Source organism: Borostomias antarcticus, assembly GCF_949987555.1.
Source record: "Borostomias antarcticus genome assembly, chromosome: 5".
NCBI lineage: Eukaryota > Metazoa > Chordata > Actinopteri > Stomiiformes > Stomiidae > Borostomias > Borostomias antarcticus.
In genome coordinates, this window is record NC_140238.1 from 18,628,596 (window position 1) to 18,652,929 (window position 24,334).

At 52.0% G+C, this 24,334-nt stretch overlaps 1 protein-coding gene across 1 annotated transcript in view; it reads right to left on the reverse strand.

Moving 5' to 3' along the window:
* The window catches only part of LOC311309654 (protein quaking-A-like), a gene marked incomplete at its 3' end in the record, with an annotated part of 62,051 nt that overhangs the window by 32,427 nt on the left and 5,290 nt on the right, over window positions 1-24,334 (reverse strand). Inside the window, exon 2 of the mRNA XM_084438984.1 lies at window positions 5,031-5,173. Coding sequence (XP_084295110.1) covers window positions 5,031-5,173 — 143 coding nt within the window. The remainder of the gene's footprint in view (window positions 1-5,030; window positions 5,174-24,334) is intronic.

Here is a 24,334-nt window from a genome sequence, read left to right on the forward strand (position 1 = left end):
GGCGTGGGCGTGAGCCTATCAGGTGGGGCGGCGGGCAGCGCTTAATCGAGGGAGCGGGTTATCAGATCGTCCACCACTCCGCTGTCACAACGCTGCCGTGACGACCGGCGATGGCGTCAGCGTTCCGGCATGGCGGCGCGTGACTGTGCAGACGCTCCCTGCCTCTCTCCTTTCCTTGTCCACTCGGGCTGTATGGCCGCCTCCGTCTCTACCTCCATCTTTCCCTCCTTCCTTCCTCCCTCTCCCCTCCCCCTCCCGTCTCCTGCCCTCTCGGAGGCCGTGCTGGGGGCGCTGGGCCGGGTTGGCAGGACAGGTTATTTCGGTAGAGCTGACATGCCGCCTTGCTGCAGCCAGGGACCAAGACAATCTAATTACCTGCTACTGGGGCAGGGGGGAGGGGACTGATGGAGACATAATAGGAGAGAGAGAGATAATAGGAGTGTGTGAGAGAGAGAGAGAGAGAGAGAGAGAGAGAGAGAGAGAGGGGGTGGGGGGGAAGAGAGAGAAAGAGCATGTGAAGGACAGAGAGAGAGAGTGGGATAGAGAGAAAGAGCATGTGATGGAGAGAGATTAAGAGAGAGAAAGAGGGCAGGCAGTGGGAGAATGAAGACAAATCTTCAATGCAGCCGTGCTCCTGCCAAGAACTCAGTGTGAACTTGGACGGGGGGGGGGGGGGGGGGGGGGGGCTATGACGCTGCTCAGCTAGCATCTGCATCCTGTCTCCACACGTCTGAGAAAACTGAGAAATTAGAGGGAAACGTGAGCCAGAGAGGGAAATAGTCTCTCCGCTGACAATTATCACCACAGTCTCCTCCTCCTCCTCTTCCTCCTCCTGCCAGAAGAGAAACAGCTTGGGGGCTGTGGATGTGAGGGGGTTTTAACCCTTTGTGCACTCTATCCCTCTCTCTCTCTATCCCTCTATACCTCTCTCTCTCTCTAGTTCCAACATGCCAAACATGAGCAGATTTTGCCTGGAGGACAAAAGGATCTGTTTTCCTGATCCTCAGATCACCTAACACAACACAGCGTTGTACACACAGTCACACATATAGTACTATCAACAACCGCTCCTTGCAGGTTCTTCACAATATAGTGAATTCTACTCAGTTCTACCATCTATGACTAGCAACCAGTCATTACAGGGATGAAGATGAGTCTTAGCAAAGCCAATGCAGCCATTTATTTACCCATTTGATTTATACCACATTGGTCTTGGCTAGCTGCTAGCCTTCTGTTAAGCCTTCCTCTGTTAGCCTTCCCATGCTAGTCTGCCACTGTTAGCCTAGGCTTCCTCAGCCTTCCTGTGCTAGCCTATTACTGTAGGCCCAGCCTTCCTGTGCTAGCCTACTACTGTAGGCCCAGCCTTCTCTGTTCCACTGCTAGCCTTACCATGCTAGCCTACCAATGTAAGCCTAGTCTTCCCTGTTAGCCTTCCTGCGCTAGCTAACACTGCAGGCCCAGCCTTCATGTTAGCATGCCACTATAGGCCTAGTCTTCCCTGTTAGCCTTCCTCTGCTAGCCTTTCTCTGATCTACACCAGGGGAACTATATTTAGATGCTGCAATTTGGCCTTTTTACATAGTCATTAGATTACTGCCTTAATGGCCAGACTACACTCCGTGTGTGTGTGTGTGTGTTCGCATGTGTGTAGTTGGACCTCAGTGACTCATCTTAGCCACAAGGGGGAACCCTAATTAATTTAGAGGCCGGCACTGGCTCTCGTAAACACATTACTGAGCTACTGCTTCACTCCCTCCGCTTTGCAACGGCTCGCTCTGAAAAATGGGGAATCTGGAGGTCAGATGAGGCTGCTGGTGTGTGTGCGCGCTCGCGTGTGTGCGTGCGTGTGTGCCTGTGTGTGTGCGAGGGACGTTGTGAATAACCCCCTGTGCCATTCCAGGCAGGTCTTTGGTGCCACAGGCAGGGTTGCCATTCCAACACACCCACCCAACCACCTACTCCCCCCCCCCTCCCCCCATGCCCTACTACACACACCGCCAGCTGCCGTGGGGGGGGGGGGGGGGGGGCAGAGATGCACACACAGCCCGACGCCGGCGCGCTCTGTCTCCGTAACGTGGAGCCCCCCAGAGGTGAGCGGGTCCGTGTGCACACAGATAACCCCCCGCTCAGGGACTACGAACCGGAATCTGAGACGGGGGGGTTTGGTGATACTAATACGCGTGTGTTTACAAGATTGCGTGTGTGTGTGTGTGTGTGTGTGTGTGTGTGAGCGCACTAGATGTCAGTGGAACGCAGGAGCCAAGACAAGAGTTCTCTAACCATTCAGGAGGGAGAGGAGCTCTGAGCGGAGCAGGTCCACGAACAGTGTGCTGTACCAGACCAGGCCATCTGAACCAGGACAGGGGTGAGCTTAGCAGGTCCAGGAACAGTGTGCTGTACCAGACCAGGCCATCTGAACCAGGACAGGGGTGGGCTTAGCAGGTCCAGGAACAGTGTGCTGTACCAGACTAAGCCATCTGAACCAGGACAGGGGTGGGCTTAGCAGGTCCAGGAACAGTGTGCTGTACCAGACCAGGCCATCTGAACCAGGACAGGGATGGGCTTAGCAGGTCCAGGAACAGTGTGCTGTACCAGACCAGGCCATCTGAACCAGGACAGGGGTGGGCTTAGCAGGTCCAGGAACAGTGTGCTGTACCAGACCAGGCCATCTGAACCAGGACAGGGATGGGCTTAGCAGGTCCAGGAACAGTGTGCTGTACCAGACCAGGCCATCTGAACCAGGACAGGGGTGGGCTTAGCAGGTCCAGGAACAGTGTGCTGTACCAGACCAGGCCATCTGAACCAGGACAGCAGAGGGGGTGGGCTTAGTGCGGTGGGTGAGGGGCTTGGGCTGGGGGGACTCTGAAACTAGGCGGGAAGTTGCTGAGCTGGCCTAGAGGACAGCTGTGCTGGGGGTGGGGACTAGGCTATGGGGGGGGGCGGGGCTAGACTGGGGACTGGGGCTGGGATTGGCTGAAGACGGGCAGAGCTGGGTTGAGGGAGCTGGTCCCTGGCTACTAGGGCTGCTCGATTAATCGGATTTTAATCTAGATTAAGATCTGGGCTGTCAATCATTAAAACAAAATAATCGCCATAAAACGATTTTGCACAAATCAAGTGCACCCTACACTGCAGAGCTATACTGTGCTTGAACCCTCCCCCACCCCCCATAGCCCCAAAACAAACACTTTAGTTCAGAGCGAGACGAGTTGTCAAGCGAGGCGCATGCATGCTCCTCTCGAACAAAACACGACAAGAAGATTATGGCAGCAGAAAGAGAGCCGCTGGTGGACGAGAGCTAAAACCACGTCAGTGGTGTGGGAACACTATGGGTTCGTGGAGACAGATTTGGACCAAGTTGACACGGTGTGTAAAATTTGCTACGCAGTCGTAGCTGTCCCTCAAAGTAGCCCTTCTCAGTCCCGTTGTCGCATTCCGCTCGCTCATGCCAGACAACAGTCCTTTGCCGGTCCATTCACTTTTCCGTCAAAATAAATCGGTGTCGGCCTATTTAGGAGAGGTCAGATAAACATGAAACTTCACTTACCTAAGCAAAAGGGACTATTTTAACAAATGCTGGGTTTTGAAGCCTCGGCGCTACCATTAAATAACTTATTTTGACGCGTTCTGTCATAGTGAAATTATTTTTCCGAGGTAGTCTTCTTCTGTGGTGGTGGCGGGGCTTTGAAGCTTCTTTATTTATCAGTTTTGGCACTTTTATTTATTTATCAAGGTCAAGGTTCACAATTTGTCTCCCATGGGAGAAATGTATCTAATCCAAAGAACATTGTTAAAAAGAAAAGCCAGTCAACATTTAATAAATTAATTGTTATCAAAGTCAATGTATAATTTGATATGTTAATAAAATGTTAAAACATTTGATTAGAAAAAAAAAAATCAATGAATAATCGTGTTAAATAATCGTGATCTCAATATCAATCAAAATAATTGTGATTATGATTTTTGCCATAATCGAGCAGCCCTACTGGCTACCCTTTATCAGTTCTTGTCAGGGGGAAAATGCATTTCATGGCTGGCTGGTTGCCCCTCTCTGCTGTACCCCCACACTCCTCCTGGATCCCCCTAGCCCTCCACACTGGCAGGATTAGAAAGAGAAACGTTGCTCCGGGAGAGGAGGACATCCTTCTGTGTTGCTAGCCGCCCCGTCCCCCGGATTAGTCTGGGGACAGACACACACTCAAGCTGGTTTTGGATTACTGTCATTTTGTTTGTGATTTTGTGTGTCTAGATGTTTTTAATGTGTGCTGTATAACAAACTGCCTCCTTGAGGACATTAACATTTTAGTCTAAGCACCACACACACACACGCACACACACTAAGCATCCCACCAGACAGATGTGTCAGTCTGGTCTCTGCGGTCATCTCTTCTCTGACACATCTCTATGAGCTACAGCCAGTCTGACAGCTCCTGGCCTGTGTGTGTGTGCGTGCGTGTGCGCGCGTGCGTGTGTGTGTGTGGGAGGGGGCGCATGCCTCTTACCCACCCATACTCCTCTCTGCTCAGTGAGGTCGCTGTGCCGTCCAGCCAGCCACTCACAGCCTCTGCTGGTGGGCGGTCATATTTTCCTCTTACTTGGTATTTTAGGAGAAGTAACCCCCCCCCCCCCCCCTCTCCTCTCCTTCAATGCTGAGGTGCCTGAGGTGCTGTTCCTCTCAGAGGTTATTTCAGAGCATACTCATTTAGACTCTCCACAGCGGTGACACCACGCCAGGCTCACCAATATAGCACAGTACACATGGTGGACTGTCATGAAGAGTAACTAAGGACTCTGGTGGTGTGAGTGAGAGAGAGAGAGAGAGAGAGAGAGAGAAGAGAGAGCGTGTCACATGGCCACGGGCAAGGTCAACACAGAGGACGCATGCACACACGACTAAATATGGAGCTACAAATGGGTATATGAATGGACGTTTTACAGTGTGTCCCTGTGCTTGCGAGTGTGTGTCTGTGCCCGTATGAGTGTGTGCGTGTGTGTGTGCCCGTGTGTGTGTGTGTGTGTGTGAGACTCACGTCAGGGTACTCTTTGACGGGGACGAACAGCTTCTCCTGCAGGTGGATGATGGGCCCCAGGGCCTCGGGGAGCTCCATCGGGTGCTTGTCCACCAGGCCGTTCACTGTGTCGTTATACATGTCCTTACGCACTCTGTTGATCTCTGCAGCAACAACAACAACAACAACAACGTTAGATCCGAGGCATCAGAAAAGAACAAAACGCACACACAAAAAAAACACGCGAGTAGGGCTGTCCCCGACTGAATTTTGAGAGTGGAATCAGATTTGCCTATTCAACCAGAGATCCAAACCAGAGATTGGACGATTCGTTCCTCCCTTTTCCCCCGTATGTCTCACGTCAGGCCGAGGGGAGACCGCGGGAGAGCGGGACAGCTGTCAAACCAACTCAAACTCACAGGCAGCACAATAAAGACACCTGTTTTTCTTGTTAAACATGAATCATCTAGCCCACATTGTCCATCTAGGGATCAGATGCCTTAGCATAGCAGGGTTGGACGATTTGACGATAATCTCCTCAACTGTGCATTTCAAAGGGTGCGTGAACAGGCTCATGCATTGGGCAGCAGTCAACAAGGAAATGTTTTGGCCGTCACTGAAGCATTTTTGCGGACGTTAGAGCTCAATCTGTCTATGGGGGGGGAAAATTCCAGCGGATATCTTAATTCATACAAGAAGATTGGTATAGAAAGCAGTTTTGTGTTATGATATCCCGTTTGGCAAATGCACGTAGTGCACAGTAGGCTAGAAGCATAGCGGAGGGGAGAGGGGTTCTCTGCCTTCTTCCCTCCGCTGTATCAGGCTTAAGTCTCCTTTTACTGCACAACAAATAGCTACGGTAATAGTCCGGGTCTAAAACGAATGATTGGCCTGTCCTATATAATTCACAAGGCAGGTGAGTTCTCTCAGCACACTAGCGCACCTTGATAGTAGAGCAAAAAAGCGAGTGCTGGAATCTAAGTGGACGTAAGGGTCTCCGATTGATTGGACCGGTCAGCTCTCAGGGGGCAGCGCTACACGTTAGACCATGAAGCCTGAAACAACAGGTGGTGTGAGGTTCTGCTTCAAAACTCAGGGAAGGCTAATAAGGGGTTTAACACCACATCCTGTCCTCCATACTGAACTGCCCGTGCACACACACGCACTCACAGCTGAGGCATGCAATCCCATGGGGGTGGGAGAAGAAACAAGGGGCACATTCATTATGCTACAACGGCCAGTTTCTCTCTCTCACACACACACACACACCCCCCACAGATCAGCCCTGACCTTCCTCTCCTCCCGTCTCTAAGGTTACCCCCTGACAGGGAGGCTTCCCAGGGTCAGTGGTGGACGGGGGGGGCGGGGGGGGGCAGAGACGGGAAAGACGTGACTGACTTGGAGATGAGGACGAGGGGCGAGGGGTGAGGGGGGTATATATCATATCCATCCCCAGCGGTGGGGTCTCTCTCTCTCTCTCGTAGCTGCTATTTAAACGCCGTCTCCTGAACCCGACACCGCACATTGCTGACCTGAGGCCTGCTCGGAGCGTGACCCCGACACCGTACACTACAGACTGCTGGGAATGATGCTCGCTAGCTGGGGGGAGGGGGGCGGGGGGCGTTGACAGAGGGGGAAGGAGGGCGGAGCGGGGGGTTTTCCCCAGAGTGGGAAAAAATAGGGAGGATTCCCAGTGTTCCGCCATCAATTATTGACAGACCTGCGTTCCACAGGGCCTCTGAAACTTGAGGGCAGCACACAAGCACACGCACACGCGCGCGCGCGCACACACACCTGGTGAGCAGCTGAGAGGATGAGAACCCCTGGGAAACGTGGACAGTAGGCGCCGAATCCCAGACACATCCCCGCTCACTCTGCCCCTCCCTGGAGAGGAGCAGCGGAAGGACACGCCCCCCTCCTCACCTCAATGGCGTTATCTCTGAAGGACACGCCCCCCTCCTCACCTCAATGGCGTTATCTCTGACGGCACGCCAACCCTGTCCACCACTCCGGGACCAGCGTTGAGAGAGAGGCTATGACGGTCAGATTATCTAATAGATTAATAAGGATGATAAAATGAGATGATAGTACTCAGAGTGAACGTCCCTGTGTGTGCTGTTAGCAAGGGTGTGTGTTTGTGTGTGTGCGCCTCCCAGGCCGTAGCACAGGTGTATATTGAGGCCAATCCCTCCTTTCCAGCAGGTTTCGGTCTGCGCACCTGGCAACCCACACTCCCAGGAGAGAGAGAGAGAGAGAGAGAGAGAGAGACTAAGAGAGACAGATATTGAGAGAAATACTATTTCTACCCTGACCATTTGCACTTTGACTATTCACGCATTATTGAACATTGTACAGTAATAGTCTATTTTTTTTAACGGCTATATTTATTTTATGAGAGGAGGCACCCTCAGGTGCGCAGTTCAGAGGAGCTCAATCACTATCCCTCTCGATTTATCAAAGGATCTGTCTCTCTATCAAACACACACACCCCCCCACCTCTGCCCAAATCCATTTCCTCCAACTTAAATGTCACATTAACATAAGAGAGTCCGGGCCATCGGCGGAGATACGCGGCGTTTGACAGGCTCTCAATTCCCACGGAGACTCTCCTCTCCTCTCCTCAGAGATCACCCCGCCCCCCTCCCCCCGGTGACGGGCACGCGCTCATTTCTTTCTGGTTCACTGTGGCAACAACAAACAAACTTTCACTGGGCACACACACGGCTCTTCACCCAGACAGAGGGGGAGATGGGGTAGGGGAGGGAGGGAGATTGCTCAATCAGGAGGGAGGGGGGGGGGGGAGGCAGGTTCAGACATGAGACGGAGGAGCACGGGTGAGCGTGGATTGGTCCAGGTGTGGGATGACACCTGTGAGAGGCCTGCGGAGGTGCAGCGCAGAACGCTCAGGTCCCTCTGGGCAGGGGAGGGGTAGCGCAGATGGTGCGTGGGCGTGTGATCCAGGGGGGGGGGGGGGGGGGGTGGTAACAAATCCCTCTAGTCTCACGACTCAGTTTTAGTCACGGAGGACCTGACTCGGCGACACTCACTGACACGCGCGCGCACACACTCTCACTGACGCACACACACACACTGACACACACACTCTCACTGGCACATGTCTGTCTCATTTGTCTGCCCTGTTGGTGTCTGTCTGTTTTAGCAGAGTCTGTATAGTGTGTGCTATGTTTTTAACTGTAACCTTTTTCCATTTAGCGATGGCTTATTACATCTGGCCTCAGGGACTGCAGCTGAAATTTAGCTTTTTTGCTAAGACTGACACATTTACCCCTGTGGTTGATTAATGTGTACTGTCCCTGTTCAAATAAATAAATACAATGAAATGAAATTAAACACACACACACTCCCTCTCACACACGCAGAGCTGAGTCAGTCCCCAAAGCCTCTATAATATTTATAATATTCAGGAGTATTATTAACAACTACAATTCCTGCCTTTGTTTGTCTGTAAACTTTTGAGGTTGTATTTCTGCACATAAATAAACACTACTAAACTATATCATGTGAAATAGCATAGCCCACATCCGCCTACCAGACTAGAGGAGGCTGAAGCTCCATCAAACAGACCAGGGTTGGCTGGCTGTTTGTTTGCTGCCTGGTTGTCTGTGAACGCCCCTTCCAATTCCACATTTAGCTGCCATGAGGAGAGGGTTGCTAAGACGGAGTGTTTCTGTGAGACAGGTAGGCTGCGCACACATCCGGAGGAGAGGCTGTGGAGCATCCATTAAACATGAGCAGAACTGGCGCCCATGCTAAATAAGACTGCTCATCTAAGCCTGGCTCTGAGGCACTAACATGACCTCTCTGCCATCACCCCCCTCCTCCCCAGCACCTTCACTCCTCTCCACACACGGACACGCGCACTCGCGCACACACGCACGCACACGCAGTAAAAGTTTTGGTCTACTGAAGGGAGCATGAGAAAGTAGGATAATAAACAGACAGACAGTCGTCTGGTCCGGGTACGGGAGACAGACAGTCGTCTGGTCCGGGGACGGGAGACAGACAGTCGTCTGGTCCGGGGACGGGAGACAGACAGTCCTCTGGTCCGGGGACGGGAGACAGACAGTCCTCTGGTCCGGGGACGGGAGACACAGTCCTCTGGTCCGGGGACGGGAAACAGACTACGCACCACTGCCTTATTTACCCCAGCAGGTAGAACTAGGGGTGCTGGCTGGGCTGCAGCCAGGGAGAGAGAGAGCAGGTGACTAGTGTTTTCTTTGGCGGTGCTGATGATGACATGGTGTTCAGAGAGAGAGAGCGAGCGAGCAAGCGAGCGAGAGAGCGGGAGAGAGAGGGAGAGGCTTCGCTAGCTTCTCTATTCATCCCCGGGGAGGAACCACACAAATGACAGAGGAGAGGAAGACGGATGAGACGCGCGAGGAGAGGAAATGAGGGGAACGAGGAGAGGAGAGGGCGTGGTGCTCTAATCATCAGAGCAGACAACAGTGATACAGCAGCGATGTAGACCAGAGCCTGGGAATCCCACCGTCATAGGAGACTAAAAATACTGGATCCACTGAAGCACACCTCTAAACACTGTCCTTGTGTGTGTGTGGCAATTCCCCGGCTGATCTGTGATTAATCAATGTGATCTGTGTGTGTGTGTGTGTGTGTGTGTGTGTGTGTGCATGCTAAGCAGCTTTGGGGGAGCCTGCTAGCTCATGACTGGTATTAGTCTGCTAATGCACATCATCACCTGAGAAGGCTGGGCCTAAACGGCTGGTAAACTCACCGCACGCACGCACAGCAGTAGTAGTCATTCCTTTGGAATTGATCTCTTGGTGTGGTGGTGCCATGCTCAAGACCACCAAAATAGGGAGGATTTCTGTACCAAAGTGGGGGGTGTGAGGGTCCTCACCCAGAAAAAAACACGTTTCAGAGAGTTGGTTTCTTGTATTCTGGTGACTTTTAAAGAATACAAGTTTGTTGATACCTCTTACTGGAACGTTCTCTAGCTCTACGCTGTATATGACTCCACTTATTGATTACAAACATTAAGATATTTTAAACTGCTATGTACCCTATTGAGGAGTAGGCTAGGTACTGGCACATTTTGGTCCAATTCAAACACTGGTTAAACACTAACCTACATTATTTTGTAATAACAATAACAAGCTATTGTTAAAAATAAAAATGCAGGCACGACATTATCATGGTTTTGAAAGCGCATTTAGGCAGAAATATTAGAACGCTTTTAATTTAATACTTTAATATACAGTATATAGCCTCATTTGTATTATTATTTTTTGTATCAAATGTATGGTGTGGCAGCAAGGATTTAGTGTAAACCTACTGACTCAGTGAGCCCACTCTGCGCTGACTGAGCGAAGTATACGTTTCCCCCTCCACTCTGAACTTTGAAGTCCCGCACTTTTGTTATCACAAAGCCTGGCGTGGCGTGGCGTGGCCGCCGGCGTGTCGGGGGCTTAATGCCTCGCTCCCTTCATTCAGCCCCTCCGCGCCTCCATCTGGCCGCACTCCACTCCAACCGCACTCCACTCCAACCGCTTAGGGCTCTGGAGCCCAGGGACTCTGAAAGAGGAGCTTTTTCAAAAAAGTAAGTGTGTACAGCGTCGGGGGCGATTGAGCCGTGAAGAAGTTTGCATTTCTGCTCTTATCATGGAGCCTCAGCTGTCTCCCTTCAGAACCCTCCCCCTCTCTCCCTTCAGAACCCTCCCTCTCTCTCTCCAGAACCCTCCCCCTCTCTCTCCCTTCAGAACCCTCCCCCTCTCTCTCCCTTTAGAACCCTCCCCCTCTCTCTCCCTTCAGAACCCTCCCCCTCTCTCTCCCTTCAGAACCCCCCCCCCCCTCTCTCCCTTCAGAACCCTCCCCCCTCTCTCCCTTCAGAACCCTCCCCCTCTCTCTCCCTTCAGAACCCCCCCCCTCTCTCCCTTCAGAACCCTCCCCCTCTCTCTCCCTTCAGAACCCTCCCCCTCTCTCTCCCTTCAGAACCCTCCCCCTCTCTCTCCCTTCAGAACCCCCCCCCCCTCTCTCCCTTCAGAACCCTCCCCCTCTCTCCCTTCAGAACCCCCCCCCTCTCTCTCCCTTCAGAACCCTCCCCCTCTCTCCCTTCAGAACCCTCCCCCTCTCTCTCCCTTCAGAACCCTCCCCCTCTCTCTCTGCCCCGCCTGGCGTTCCAACAGTTTCACTCCCCCCGGAGAACCGCTGCTTTAACGGCCTTTATGGACGTCCCAGTGGTGATGTGAGGACTTCCTTCACAGTGGTCTTAATGAGGGTGAGGGTGAGAGAGAGAGAGAGAGAGAGAGAGAGAGAGAGAGAGAGAGAGAGAGAGAGAGAGAGAGAGAGAGAGAGAGAGAGAGAGAGAGAGAGATATAAGAAGCAGGCCTCAGGCCTCAACATGTTTCAAACACCCAACAACATTGTTCCTAACACACACACGCGAGCGCACACACACACACACAAATACGCACTTCCGTGAGTCAAGAGTTCGATGTAATTGCCGGCCCACCAGCTAGACCGGTGGTAAATGGTGTGTGTGTGTGCGCACGCTACCAGTGGGAGAGTGCCGTTAAGGGGGCCGGAGGAAAAGATTTACATGTGTTGAGTCCTGCTAAGCAGTCTGGGTAAAAAGCTGCGGCGTCAGGTCTTTGAGCCGACAGTCGGCCAGGATGCTCAATAAATGAGTGGAGGAACGAGGGCCCCATCCCCCCTCCAAGTTGCAGCCTGAGCGAAGACCAGGAAATACAACGGCACACAAACAACGGCACACAAACTGAGCTCGGAGGTGGGGGGGGGGGGGGGGTTGATGCTTTCACAATATTGGCCAAAACCTTAACTCAAAACCACACACACGCAGGCGCATGCACAGTACACATGCACCAACACCCAATTCTGGATCACACAGACACGCATCATTCTGGGCCTGTGTGTGTGTGTGTGTGTGTGTGTGTGTGTGCCTAGCTACCACGAAGCGGCATGTTCCGCCCTATGATCACCAATAACGAGCAGGAGCTGAGCGGACTGAAAATGCACTCCCAGAATGCAACACTGTTACGAGTTCTGGCTGGTGGGTCCTATGTGGATAATTTTTCATTTTCACCCAGTGTGTACACACACACGCGCCGCGTGCACACACACTAATGAGGTGCTCGTGTTTGTAACCATTTGTCTCCTAAGAAACCAAACACACAGCAGCATCACACCAGGGAGGTGGGCCGGCCTTGGAGGAAACACTGTTCAGAAAACGCAGGAAATATAATATCACACTGCCTCGTTCTCTGGCCTCCCTGATGACTGCTCTACACACACACACACACACACACACACACACACCAGCCATTTAGAGGAGCGAACAGCTTAAATATGTCTGTGACAGTGTGTGTGTGTGTGTTCGCCCGTGTGTAACAGTGTGTGTGCGCACTCTGGATTAGACGTCCGACGTAGTGCTGGCGCGAGATCTGCCAAACGCCATGTGTCTTAATGTGGCTCCTGGGGGCGGCGGCTTGACGACCACGACGGGACGCGTGAGAACGGTTGGCAACACGATTAAACTATGACAACAGACCAGAGACGTGGGCCAGAGCAACACACACACACACACACACACACATCTGGTGAATCTCTTGTCCCTACTGCCACAGTCAGCATCGAGAGCGAGTAGAGAGAGAGAGAGGGGAGAGAGGGAGGAAAGAGGGAAAGAGGGAGAGAGAACAGAGCATCATTAAGATCCGGTGACTAAAATTAGACTGAGAGGAGAAGAAAGGGCTCATCGAGTGTGATGATGTGGAGCTGCTTTATGGGGTTGAGTGTGTGGGGCGGGGGGGGGTGGGGGTCGGGTACACCATTAGACCAATGAGCCATGGCAGCGCTAGTTTCCTACCCGCAGTGGGGTCTGCGGGGGGAGAGCAGGGAAACCGGCGGGGAGGGCCGGCTCCGCGCAGAGCCATAATGGCCTGGTCCTAATGGCCGCCACGGGGAGCCGCCATTACTCTCCCTAGGAAAGAACGAACGGGGGGGAGGGGGAGACCCCGGGGCGAGCGCTCTGGCGCGCCTGTGACGACGCACACGCACACACACACACACACACTACTGTCCGTCTTGTCTCCGTCTCCACGGTGTTCATGGCGCAGTCAGGAAGGGAGGCTCGGCGGAAACGGCCGTCATAACGGAGGCTGGCGGGAAGCAGAGGCTGTGGGGGCCGTTCCAAGACCTCAATCTACTAACGGCTGCTGCTGAGTGTGTGTGTGTGTGTGTGTGTGGGGGGGGGGGGGGGAACTGGCAGAGCTGAGAGAATCATTTAGCAGAGCAGCTTTAAGAGGAAAAACTCTAAAATGGTTCCACACACAGGGATGTAGACTGGCTCACGCCGGGAGAGCGAGCACACGCACGCGCGCACGCACGCACACACACACACACAGGCCAGTAGTGCGGAGCTTTCTACTCTCCAGACTTGCTCTTGCTCTTCATTTACCACAACCCATCTCCACATTCCGCTAGTGTGTGTGTGTGTGTGTGTCTCTGATCCAGTATGAAAGCCACACTCCCCCACCACCTCCAGTACAGCCCCAGGCTCACGCCCACACACACACACACACACTAACAAAGGAGGGAATGCTCTAGTGAGAACGCGGTGCAGGATATGGCCCACGCTGTGTGTGTGTGTGTGTGTGTCAGGATGTGAGATAAGGAGCAGAGGAGAATAACAGGAAAGGTCCCGGATGCAGGCCTGATGACTGGAGGAGGTGTATGTGTGTGTGTGTGTGTGTGTGTGTGTGTGTGGGGGGGGCGAAGGGAGAGAGGTCATGGCCTCTGTTTCCACAGCACCCTGGAACCATCGCGCTCAGAGCCAGGTGGACGCGGGGGGTGGGGTTCCTCTGTGCACCAGGGCAGGGGGGGGGGACACTTCCTGTCTCAGGGGTCAGAGGTCAGGCTGGCCTCCAGGTACCAGAGGGACAGAGGTGGTGTGAGAGGATAAGAGCCCTGGAGGCTGGTGAGCCAGGAGGGGTACGTGGGGGGGCTGTTGCTGGGGGTAGCTCCCAAAATATTACACACACACAGCTTGAACACTCACACTCCCGGTACACACACACACACGCACACTTCCAGTACACACACAGGCACACCAGCATCGACACACACAAAGCATCCCTCGGGTCCGCAGGGCAACAATGACAGGAAAGGTCCAGCTGTCAGAAGAGGAAGTGAGAGGGGGGGAGGGAGGGCACGGACTGTCAATACAGAGGAGAGAAGATAACCACGGGTCAACTTCCTGTACCGCCCCCGTATCCATGGATACCACACCGCCGCCAGCGAATGGAGAGAGAGAGAGAGAGAGAGAGAGAGAGAGAGAGAGAGAAAGAGAGAGAGGTGGGGGCTGGGGGTTATGACATCGCTGTGTTGACTTCAGAGAAGCACAAGAGGAACAAGCTTCTTTAATCTCCTGCTGCGCTGCGGCCCGTCTCTCTCTCTCTCTCCATCATCCTGTCCTCCGCAGGCGGGCGGGCTCTTGGTTGTGGGCCGTCCTCCGCGGGGCCGCGGCGAGCGAGGAGTGAGGCCGGGGCCGGCCGGCCCGTCAGCACACACACACCGGCCGCATGCACGCACACACACCGGCCGCGCTCACACACACCGGCCGCGCTCACACACACCGGCCGCGCTCACACAGCCTGTAGAGGTGACGCTATCACTTGCACTGTCCTGTCACACCGCAAGCCTAGCCGCTGACTGCCCTGTGTGTGCGCAAAGTGTCAGGAGGACTGCTCTTTTGTTTACTCCTATCTCGTCATCTGTCGGTATGTGACAGTGTGTGTGTGTGTGTGTGTGTGTGTGTGTGTGTGTGTGTGTGTGTGTGTGTGTGTGTGTGTGTGTGTGTGTGTGTGTGGAGAGAAAGACACAGAGACTATGAGGAACAACAGCATTCCTCTGCTTCTCATTAGCAGGAAATGAGGTCACAAGATGACAAGTAGTGTTTAAGCCCCTGGTGAGAGGGAGGTGGGTGTGGGGGGGTTGTAGCCCCTGGTGAGAGGGAGGTGGGTGTGGGGGGTTGTAGCCCCTGGTGAGAGGGAGGTGGGTGTGGGGGGGTTGTAGCCCCTGGTGAGAGGGAGGTGGGTGTGGGGGGTTGTAGCCCCTGGTGAGAGGGAGGTGGGGGGGGGGGGTTGTAGCCCCTGGTGAGAGGGAGGTGGGTGTGGGGGGTTGTAGCCCCTGGTGAGAGGGGGGTGGGTGTGGGGGGGTTGTAGCCCTGGTGAGAGGGAGGTGGGGGGGGGGGGGTTGTAGCCCCTGGTGAGAGGGAGGTGGGTGTGGGGGGGTTGTAGCTGGGTTATAATGAGTTGGGGGTGAAGAGGGGAAGTGAGCAGGGAGGGGGAGTTGAGGGAGAGAGGGGAGGGTTAGAATGGGAGGAGGCCATGGAGAGCTCCACACTACGCCTGCAGACCCAGTTCTGCTCTGGGGGGGACCACACATGATGATATCACATGCTAGTCTAACTGCCATGGTAACACAAGGTCATGTGCTAGCTATCCATAATGACAGGAGGGGCACGCAGTGTACAGATCAGTGTGTGTGTGTGTGTGTTTTGGACAGAGTGGTCTTATCCAGGGCCGGACCAGACTTGTTCTGCGCCCAGACGGTGACAACACCACCAGCAGTCTGTGGTGTCAAGGCCGGTGGTGTGAGATCATGTAGGTCGATGTGTGTGTGTGTGTGTGTGTGTGACGGCCTGCTCTCTCTATCTCCCTCTTCTTCACTCCAGTGCTGCATACAGTAAACAGATGATATCAGTGTGTGAGCGAGTTACTACAGAGTTATGGCTACAGACAGAGAGACTACGCAGAGACACCACCAGGGCTAGTACTACGCCTCGGTCTGGCTGAAAGAACTGGGTCAGACTGCCTGAGAGAGAGAGAGAGAGAGAGAGAGAGAGAGAGAGAGAGAGAGATAGAGGAAGAGAGAGAGGGGAAGAGAGAGAGAGGAAGAAGCTGGGTTTCCATCCAAATGTAACTCCCAAGTTGTTTTGCGAATATTGGGAGTCAGCAGGTCGAGCTGCTGACTCCCAATATGGTGGCGCTTCTCGTGAAAATGAAAATAAAAATGCAAAAAACACCCGTATAAGAAGAAGGCGCAATTAAATATCATTAACACTGGAACCGCCGCGGCTCACTATATATATCGGCCAGTAGCTGTTGAATGCCTAAGAACGCATCGTTTTTTGTATATATATACGGTTTTAGGATTGTACTGTACAACTCTAGGCTTAATTTTGTCCTTTCATACTACTAACGCAATGACTATATGGCAATAAAATAACACAACATGTTATTTTCACAATTTAACAATATAACAGTATAGCCTACACTTCACAAAAGGATGAACGATGAAACGGCTAGCCTACAAGAACAGCATTTTGGCCAAGGATCCAAATAAAACAGAAGCCTAGCCTACTGTAGGCCTACAGATGCAGCATAGAACGTAGATAAATAATAATTATCTAATTAATAATTATCCAAGTTAATATATGAGAACGGATCGCTTTTTACGGTAGGCTAGGCCTATGCGTCTTGTGATCACAGATGCAGCATAGAACTTAGATGTTTAATAATTATCTAATGAAATTAATTATTATCTAATTATCTAGTTGATATAGGCCATGAATAAAACAATAAGCCGTTTTATTGGCTATGGGCCACTAGTAGGCTATACACGACTTGATGCGCTCTGCTCTTACACACGGTTGAGGTGGCAGCTCAAATACACTTCGCACATATCCTCTGCACCTTGGCAGTGCAACTGCCACAGACAGCTTTGGTGCACTTTGTGCATTGGTAGACAGTTCTGTTCTTGCTGCAGCTTGTCTTCACCATGCAGGTATGTTTTGGGGGGTGTTCTTCTGTGGACACTGCGAGGGCTGCCGCTGGTGGCTGTTTGGACACCAGAGCGGGCAGCTCTTCAGCCAACTGGAGGATGAAGTCGCGTCTGGGGAGGCTCTGCGTCTCTCCACCAGTCCCCAGCGAGTCCAAGCTCCCCCAATGAATAATACTTATTTATAATAGCCTACATTGCGCGAAACTGTGCATATAATAGGCTGTACATGGCGCGAAACTGCGCATACTGCTCATGAATATATTTAACAATAGGGGGTGCAACATAACACCATTTTAGGAAAAGTCATTGACTGGCGAACTTCAATGTTTTATTAAAATGTAGCCTAGTGATGTGCAAATGAAAACACTACAAAGACGATTGTGGGTTAAGAGTGTCTCATGTCAACAACTTTTTGGTCAACTTACAGGTCTGTACTGAACTACGACGAGATGGAGAGATTCTTTGTAAACTTGATGGCTCTTGGGAGAACTCTGTTTTGTCAGCTTACATCATCGTCTTGATGCAGAGACGAGAAATAGTAAATGCAATGACCAGGCTACTGTCGGAAATAGCTGGAACGTCATCATTTATTCGCAAAATCTGTTTCCATTGCAAAAAGTCGAATTTTCCTACTATCGATACGCTGACTTTTCCACCTCCTCCGAGCGCAAAAACTTTTTTGCGATATTTCGGCCTTTTTTCGAATTTCTTTCGAAATTTCAGGTTTTTTTCGCAATTTGGGAAAATGCGAATTTTAAGAGGTGGATGGAAACCCGGTTGAGAGAGAGAGAGAGAGAGAGAGAAAGGGGGAGAGAGAGAGGAGGGACCAGAACCCCTTTCTGGCTGGGCCGAGCTACCGCCCTGAGCCTGCAGTCATCACAAAGAAGATGGGTGGTAATGACACGATGACGGCCACGGCCCTCGATGGCCCTCACTCTGGCTGCAATGCCCCGCAAATAATTGCTCGCCCTGCGGCCACCATGGCTTTTGTGCCCCTGCTACTGTCAAAACCTCATCAGTGGTCGTTTTCTTGATGAATTCATTGTAGGCCAACGTTATGGATAAAGCATGTAGCATGATTGTAGCATCATGTTCATTCATGTTTCTTATTGGACATATAGAACACGGTTATTGTACCTCATAATATATTTTAGCCATTTGGCTGGTAAAAATTCAGTTGAACAATCAGTTAAAGGGATAGGCCTAGTTCAGTTTCTTTAAATATTTGGGTTTGATATCACATGTCCCAAGGCCCTTGTCAACTAGTAGGCCTAAACCAAATATAAAAAAGTAAGTGAAGTTATGATTCATAGGCAGGCTTCACCCATCCTCTTCATTTGTGTCCTGGCATGATGTGGTCTTTGTGCCCTAAAAAAAATTTAGTGACATTGAAGGCCATATGGCCTTACCCCTAAAATGACTAAATCCCTACCGTGATATAAAGGCAGTCTACGGAGCAGAGGCCCAGCGCCGCCTCAACGAGGGAAGGCGACCCGGGCCTAATGCAAACAGACAGGCCCCCGTTACAGGCCTTTAATGTCACTGCTGGTCCGCCATGAGAGAGCAGAGCTGTAGCCCTGCGGCGGTCTTATCTAAGGAGGACGGGGGGAGAGAGAGAGAGGGCGGGAAGGAGAGCAGAAAGAACACGGGGTGAAGAGAGAGGCTCCATAAAGAGGACAGAAAGAGAGACAGATCAGCTTGAATGAACAGGAAGAGAGAGATCTAGAGGGAGACGGAGAGGTCTTGCCAATATGAATGTAGCGCGAGAGACAGCCAGGAAGAGTGGTGTAATGCAGCTGGACTGAGAATCACCCGTCTCTCCCCAACGTGTTTTCCAACGGGGCGAGATAGTCTGTTTACACTACTAATACAGTGTAGTCACTTTAAATATGGCTCTCCTGGAAAAAGACTGAAGTTTCCCCTTATCTATCTTCAATTAGAGGGGAGCGGATCTGAATGGAGAGAGGGTATCTGAACGGAGTGATAGAGACAGAGAAAAGGAGGGGAGAGAGAGAGGGAGGGGAGATGGCAGGGGAGAACGGGAGGTAAAGCAGGGGCTCGTTTCATCGAGTGTGTCAGACGCTCAATAAAAACAAGTTGAGGAGAAGCTGCCTCAAGACTGCTGGAATCCATTTCAAACACAGTCAGAGCCTCCAGAGAGAGGGGGGAGAGAGAGGGGGGGGAAAGGGGAGGGAGAGAGAAGGGGGAGGAGGAGGAGAGGGACACGGGGGTGAGTGAAAATAATATCAAGGAGAAAGATACAGGGATAGACCCCCCCGGCCTGCCAGGAGGAGGAGGAGACTTCTCTGCACCTGCTCTGCTGCTCCTGATGAGACTCCAGGCCCAGCCCACCCCAAGCTCTGCTGGCCCGCTCCAAACCCAGCTCTGACTGGCCTAGCCCAGTCTCACTGGTCCTAGCCTAGCCTCAGTGCTCCTAGCCTCTCCTAGCCTCAGTGCTCCTTGCCTAGCCACCCCTCAGTCACTGTTCCTAGCCTAGCCTCAGTGGTCCTAGCCTAGCCTAGCCTCAGTGCTCCTTGCCTAGCCACCCCTCAGTCACTGTTCCTAGCCTAGCCTCAGTGGTCCTAGCCTCTCCTAGCCTCAGTGCTCCTTGCCTAGCCACCCCTCAGTCACTGTTCCTAGCCTAGCCTCAGTGGTCCTAGCCTAGCCTAGCCTCAGTGCTCCTAGCCTGGCCACCCCTAAGTCACTGTTCCTAGCCTAGCCTAGCCTCAGTGGTCCTAGCCTAGCCTCAGTGGTCCTAGCCTAGTCTAGCCCCCCCCTCAGTCACTGTTCCTAGGCTAGCCAGTCTCAGTGCTCCTAGCCTAGCCTCAGTGCTCCTAGCCTAGCCCCCCCTCAGTCACTGTTCCTAGGCTAGCCTCAGCCTCAGTGCTCCTAGCCTAGCCCCCCCTCAGTCACTGTTCCTAGGCTAGCCTCAGCCTCAGTGCTCCTAGCCTAGCCTAGCCCCCCCTCAGTCACTGTTCCTAGGCTAGCCTCAGCCTCAGTGCTCCTAGCTTAGCCTAGCCTAGCCCCCCCTCAGTCACTGTTCCTAGGCTAGCCTCAGCCTCAGTGCTCCTAGCTTAGCCTAGCCCCCCCTCAGTCACTGTTCCTAGGCTAGCCAGTCTCAGTGCTCCTAGCTTAGCCTAGCCTAGCCCCCCCTCAGTCACTGTTCCTAGGCTAGCCAGTCTCAGTGCTCCTAGCCTAGCCTAGCCTCAGTGCTCCTAGCCAAAACTCAGGCTGCGTTCCAAATCGCATACTTCTACTTTTTACTACCAGTATGTACTACAGCTGCCCCTATAAAGTACATACTTTATAGTATGCATACAATTGGGACATACTACCGTCATAACATTGCTCCTTGAAATTTGACTGCATCCATCGGTCCATAAAGCGGCATTCATCTACAGCTGGGATTCATCATAACGCCTTCACTAACACCGGTGTGACTCGCACATGTGGTGTAATTTCCGCTGTGTATAGGATTGTGGGTCAGAATAGCCAGTGATTTATACATCCAGGAAACCCTTTTGCATTCCCATTTATTTATTGTCTGCTATTATTATTTTCTCTCAGTGTACCATTGTAACTGATGTGAATAGCCTTTGGTAGTTTCTTTTCCCTTTCTTAAGCCTATGGTAGTTTATTTTCCCTTTCTTAAGATCTGTATGTGGGTGGGGGGGTGGGAGGGGGAGATATGTATGTATATTTGTGAATACAACCAGCAGACAGACTTAATCTTATCTACCACCACAATAAAACCACACCTTGTAATCTTTCCACACAGGCAGTTACTGCTTTTTAAAACAGTCAGGAAGCACTGTGAGCTACTTGTGCACTGGTAGCCACCAGGCTATGGCTAGGGCTGTAACGATTATGAATTTTGCTTAACGATTAATTGTCAGAAAAATAATTGCGATTATTACAATAATTGTCAGAGTTGTTGACCGGGCCCCTTGCCGATCTGGCACCCTAGGCGGCCGCTTTAAGAAAATTTGGAGTATACAAATAACACATGAAGTGGACAATGCATCAGTGCTTCTTTACTTCTTTAATACAGTGTCTCGTCATTATTTGCCATGAACGTATAGGACAATTGCCAACAAGTTGAAGAATTCTATTGAACTAGGGTTGCTACCATATTAACTGCAACATATTTTTATTTTATTTAAATATATATATATATATATATATATATATATATATTTTTTGTACATTTTTTTCATAACCGCGGTTACAAAAAACAATCGCGGTCAGAAAAATAATCGCGGTTTGACGATTATGTAATAATCGTTACAGCCCTAGCTATGGGGGGGGGGGTGAGTGTGCTTGTCCATTAGTGAGCCGCTAGTACACCATCTAGGGAGTGCAGCAGTATTGTGCACTATGCCTCAGGGCGTGTAGAGGGGCCCTGGACAACACAAGGAGGCTATTGTTGTGTTGTCAGCAGGGAGGGGGGAGTGGGGGTGGCTGTTGATGGTGACCTTCCCTTCAGCCCTGGATGATGACCTCATTCACAGCACATAGGAATGCCCCCCCCCCCCCCTTTGGTCTTTACCGTCTGCTCGTTCGCTCTCTCTCTGCCTCGTTCCCTTTCCTTTCAGCGCACACAATCAATCAGTTGACCGAGCCAGTAACACACTAGCACACTAACCCTTTCATGGGAACCACTCGATAATTTTCTTTTCCACTGGGAAGCCGGTCCGGACGCTTCCTTTTTTGGTCTAATGGCGCTAAAGAGTTCTTTGTTCCCCCCAATTAAATCCAGCAGCGGGCACTGTGTTCTACCCTGGTCAGAAACCCACGTCGTCAGACTGATGACACCGGCTGCGCCCGAGACTCGCAGACTGGCAGCGAACGCGCACTAAACGAACAGGCCTAAAGGCGAGAGGAGACTGTCGTCGCCAGAATGAAATGATACTGTTGAGTAACGGCGGCTGTGGTTGTGTGGTCGCCGTGTAGAGGTGGTTGAGGAGGACGGGCAGACAATCCGATCCATCTGCGGTCACCGTCACCCGATAGGATGGCGCAATCACCGACGCCGTATCACAAGACAGTGGAGGGGGCGGTTCTGAGAATGGGAGGTAACTTGAGACACTACCGTTTGGTATGGTATGCGTGTCTCTGTCAACGGCAAACACGCTTGTCGCACCGTCCTGCTTGATCGCCGGTCGGACCTGTTCCTCCAACTGACAGCAGAGCTCTCCTGGCGCCACCTCCCTACCTGGGAGTTCTGGGAGGGGGGGTCTCAGGGTAGCGTGGTGAGCCAACCACACTAGAGGTCAAATCAGTATGGTCAAAGAGGTCAAATCAGCAGGACCTCAGGCCCCACCGAGCACATTTACAGATGTTGTTGTTGTTGTGACGAGGGAGTTGGAGGAACAAGGAACACACTGATTTGAATGTACGGGTGGCTGGCGGCTCCGGCCCTGTCCTCTGAATCACTCCTCTATGGCGGAATGTTGGGAAACTTGGGAGACAACATTTTTCCTGGTTTAGATTTATGGTTGTGGCTTTAGATTGATAGTTTCTCAGCTGACGAGACACAGCCAGTCAGAGTGGGGGATCGGTGGGCTGGTCTACGGGTGCGTTTCAGGGGACTGGCACAGAGAGACGGCTGGCCAGTGATAAACATTTGGGTCCGATTTTCAGATCTGGAGCCAGACAGATGCGTCTTGGACGCAGCTCAGACAACTCTCACAGAGGAGAGAGAGAGAGAGAGAGAGAGAGAGAGAGAGAGAGAGAGAGAGAGAGTGTGAGAGGAGACAGAGAGACAGAGAGAGAGAGAGAGAGAGGAGAGAGAGGGGGAGAGAGAGAGAGGAGAGACAGCGAGAGAGACAGAGAGAGAGAGAGAGAGAGAGAGAGGGAGAGAGACAGACAGAGAGAGAGAGAGAGAGAGAGAGAAGAGCGACGGAACGTGTTTTAGGTGAAAAACAAACAGGAGTGCTGTTGGTTAAGCAAGCACTGCTCTGAGAGACATTCCTGAGGTGGCTGCCACACGGTTACCATTCCTCCCTTAGAGGGAAGAATACACACATGAGAGAGAGAGAGAGGGGGGGGGGGGAGAGAGAGAGAGAGAGAGAGAGAGGGGGGAGAGAGAGGGGGGGGAGAGGGAGAGAGACAGAGGGGGGGAGAGAGAGAGAGAGAGAGAGAGAGAGAGGGGGGAGAGAGAGACGGAGGGGGGGGGGAGAGAGTGAGGGGGGGAGAGAGAGAGAGAGAGAGAGTGAGAGAGAGCATTTCTTCACATTTTCACAATTCTGTGAGGAAAACGGCGCAGCGTCGAGACAAACGGGAGGAAAGTGTGACAGAGACACAGAGAAACAAAGAGAGACCCAGAGAGAGTTTAAAGGAACCTAATTGTTGGAGCCCCTCTGCAACTTGGGCTGCCAGACTACACCCACATCACAGTGGGAGAAAACAAGTAGCAGAGAGAGAGAGAGAGAAAAAGAGAGAAGAAAGGAGGAGTGTTAGAGAGGGAGGTGCGGTAGGGGGGTGGGAGAGTTATTCCAAATAGTCAAAGAATGTAATAGGGTGAGGCCCTACTCCTTGATGCAGAGGAATGCGTGTGTGTGGTAATATACTCTACAATGGCTGGTCACAGACTTCTTCCCACTACCAAATTAAAATTAGCCACAGGATGTTTGAGAGACACACCTCTATGAGAAACTAAACAAAACAAATGAAGACAGGGAGAGAGGAAAAGAGGAGGAGAGAGAGAGAGAGAGAGAGGAGCAGGACGTTTGAGCTTTGCTCTCCCTCCATTCTCTCCCTCACGCAGCTGAAAAAGCCTCTCTTTTTGGGCTCAAAACAAACAAGTCAGCCAGCCCCTTCCTGTCTGTGCGGGTGCGACTTCCTGTGGGCAGACCCATTCTCCACTTTCCAATCCATTGTCCCGTCCAGCCAAGCTGTAAATGGCCGAGCTGGAGGAGAGGTCACAGTGACGGGAGAGCTGACTCCCCACAGAGTCTCACCTCGCCGTAGCAGTGAAGGCAGTCGCACACAACTGTTGTGACATAACACCGAGCTGCTACAATAGGCTGCCTGCCACTAGCACGGCGCCATCTTGAACAGGGTTAGGGTCAACGTGTATTAACATCCCTCAGCCCCCCCCCCCCCTCCATGCTGCTCCCCGTGGGTCACACTGCTGTGTCACTCAGTCAGGCTAGCAGGCTAACCAATAACAAAATACTTTTTTTATTAATCTCTCACTTCCTCTTTCACAGGAAAGTGGCACCTAGAATTTTCTAAACTCACATTTAAAACATATAGCCTAAATCAAATTACCCGTCACTGACTCACTTTTTTGTATTGAAACTTGCACTTAACCAGGCCATCTGTTTATACCTTCCCATTTCCAATGGTGGCCTGTCAAGAGGCAACTTTGGGGCCTCTAAGCTAACCGCTCTTCCGTACTGCGAGCTCGTAACATTTGGAACTTAAAAACTGTTACAGCCGCGTCTTGGGACTGCCTGCTACATACGGCTTTGGAGGCTTAT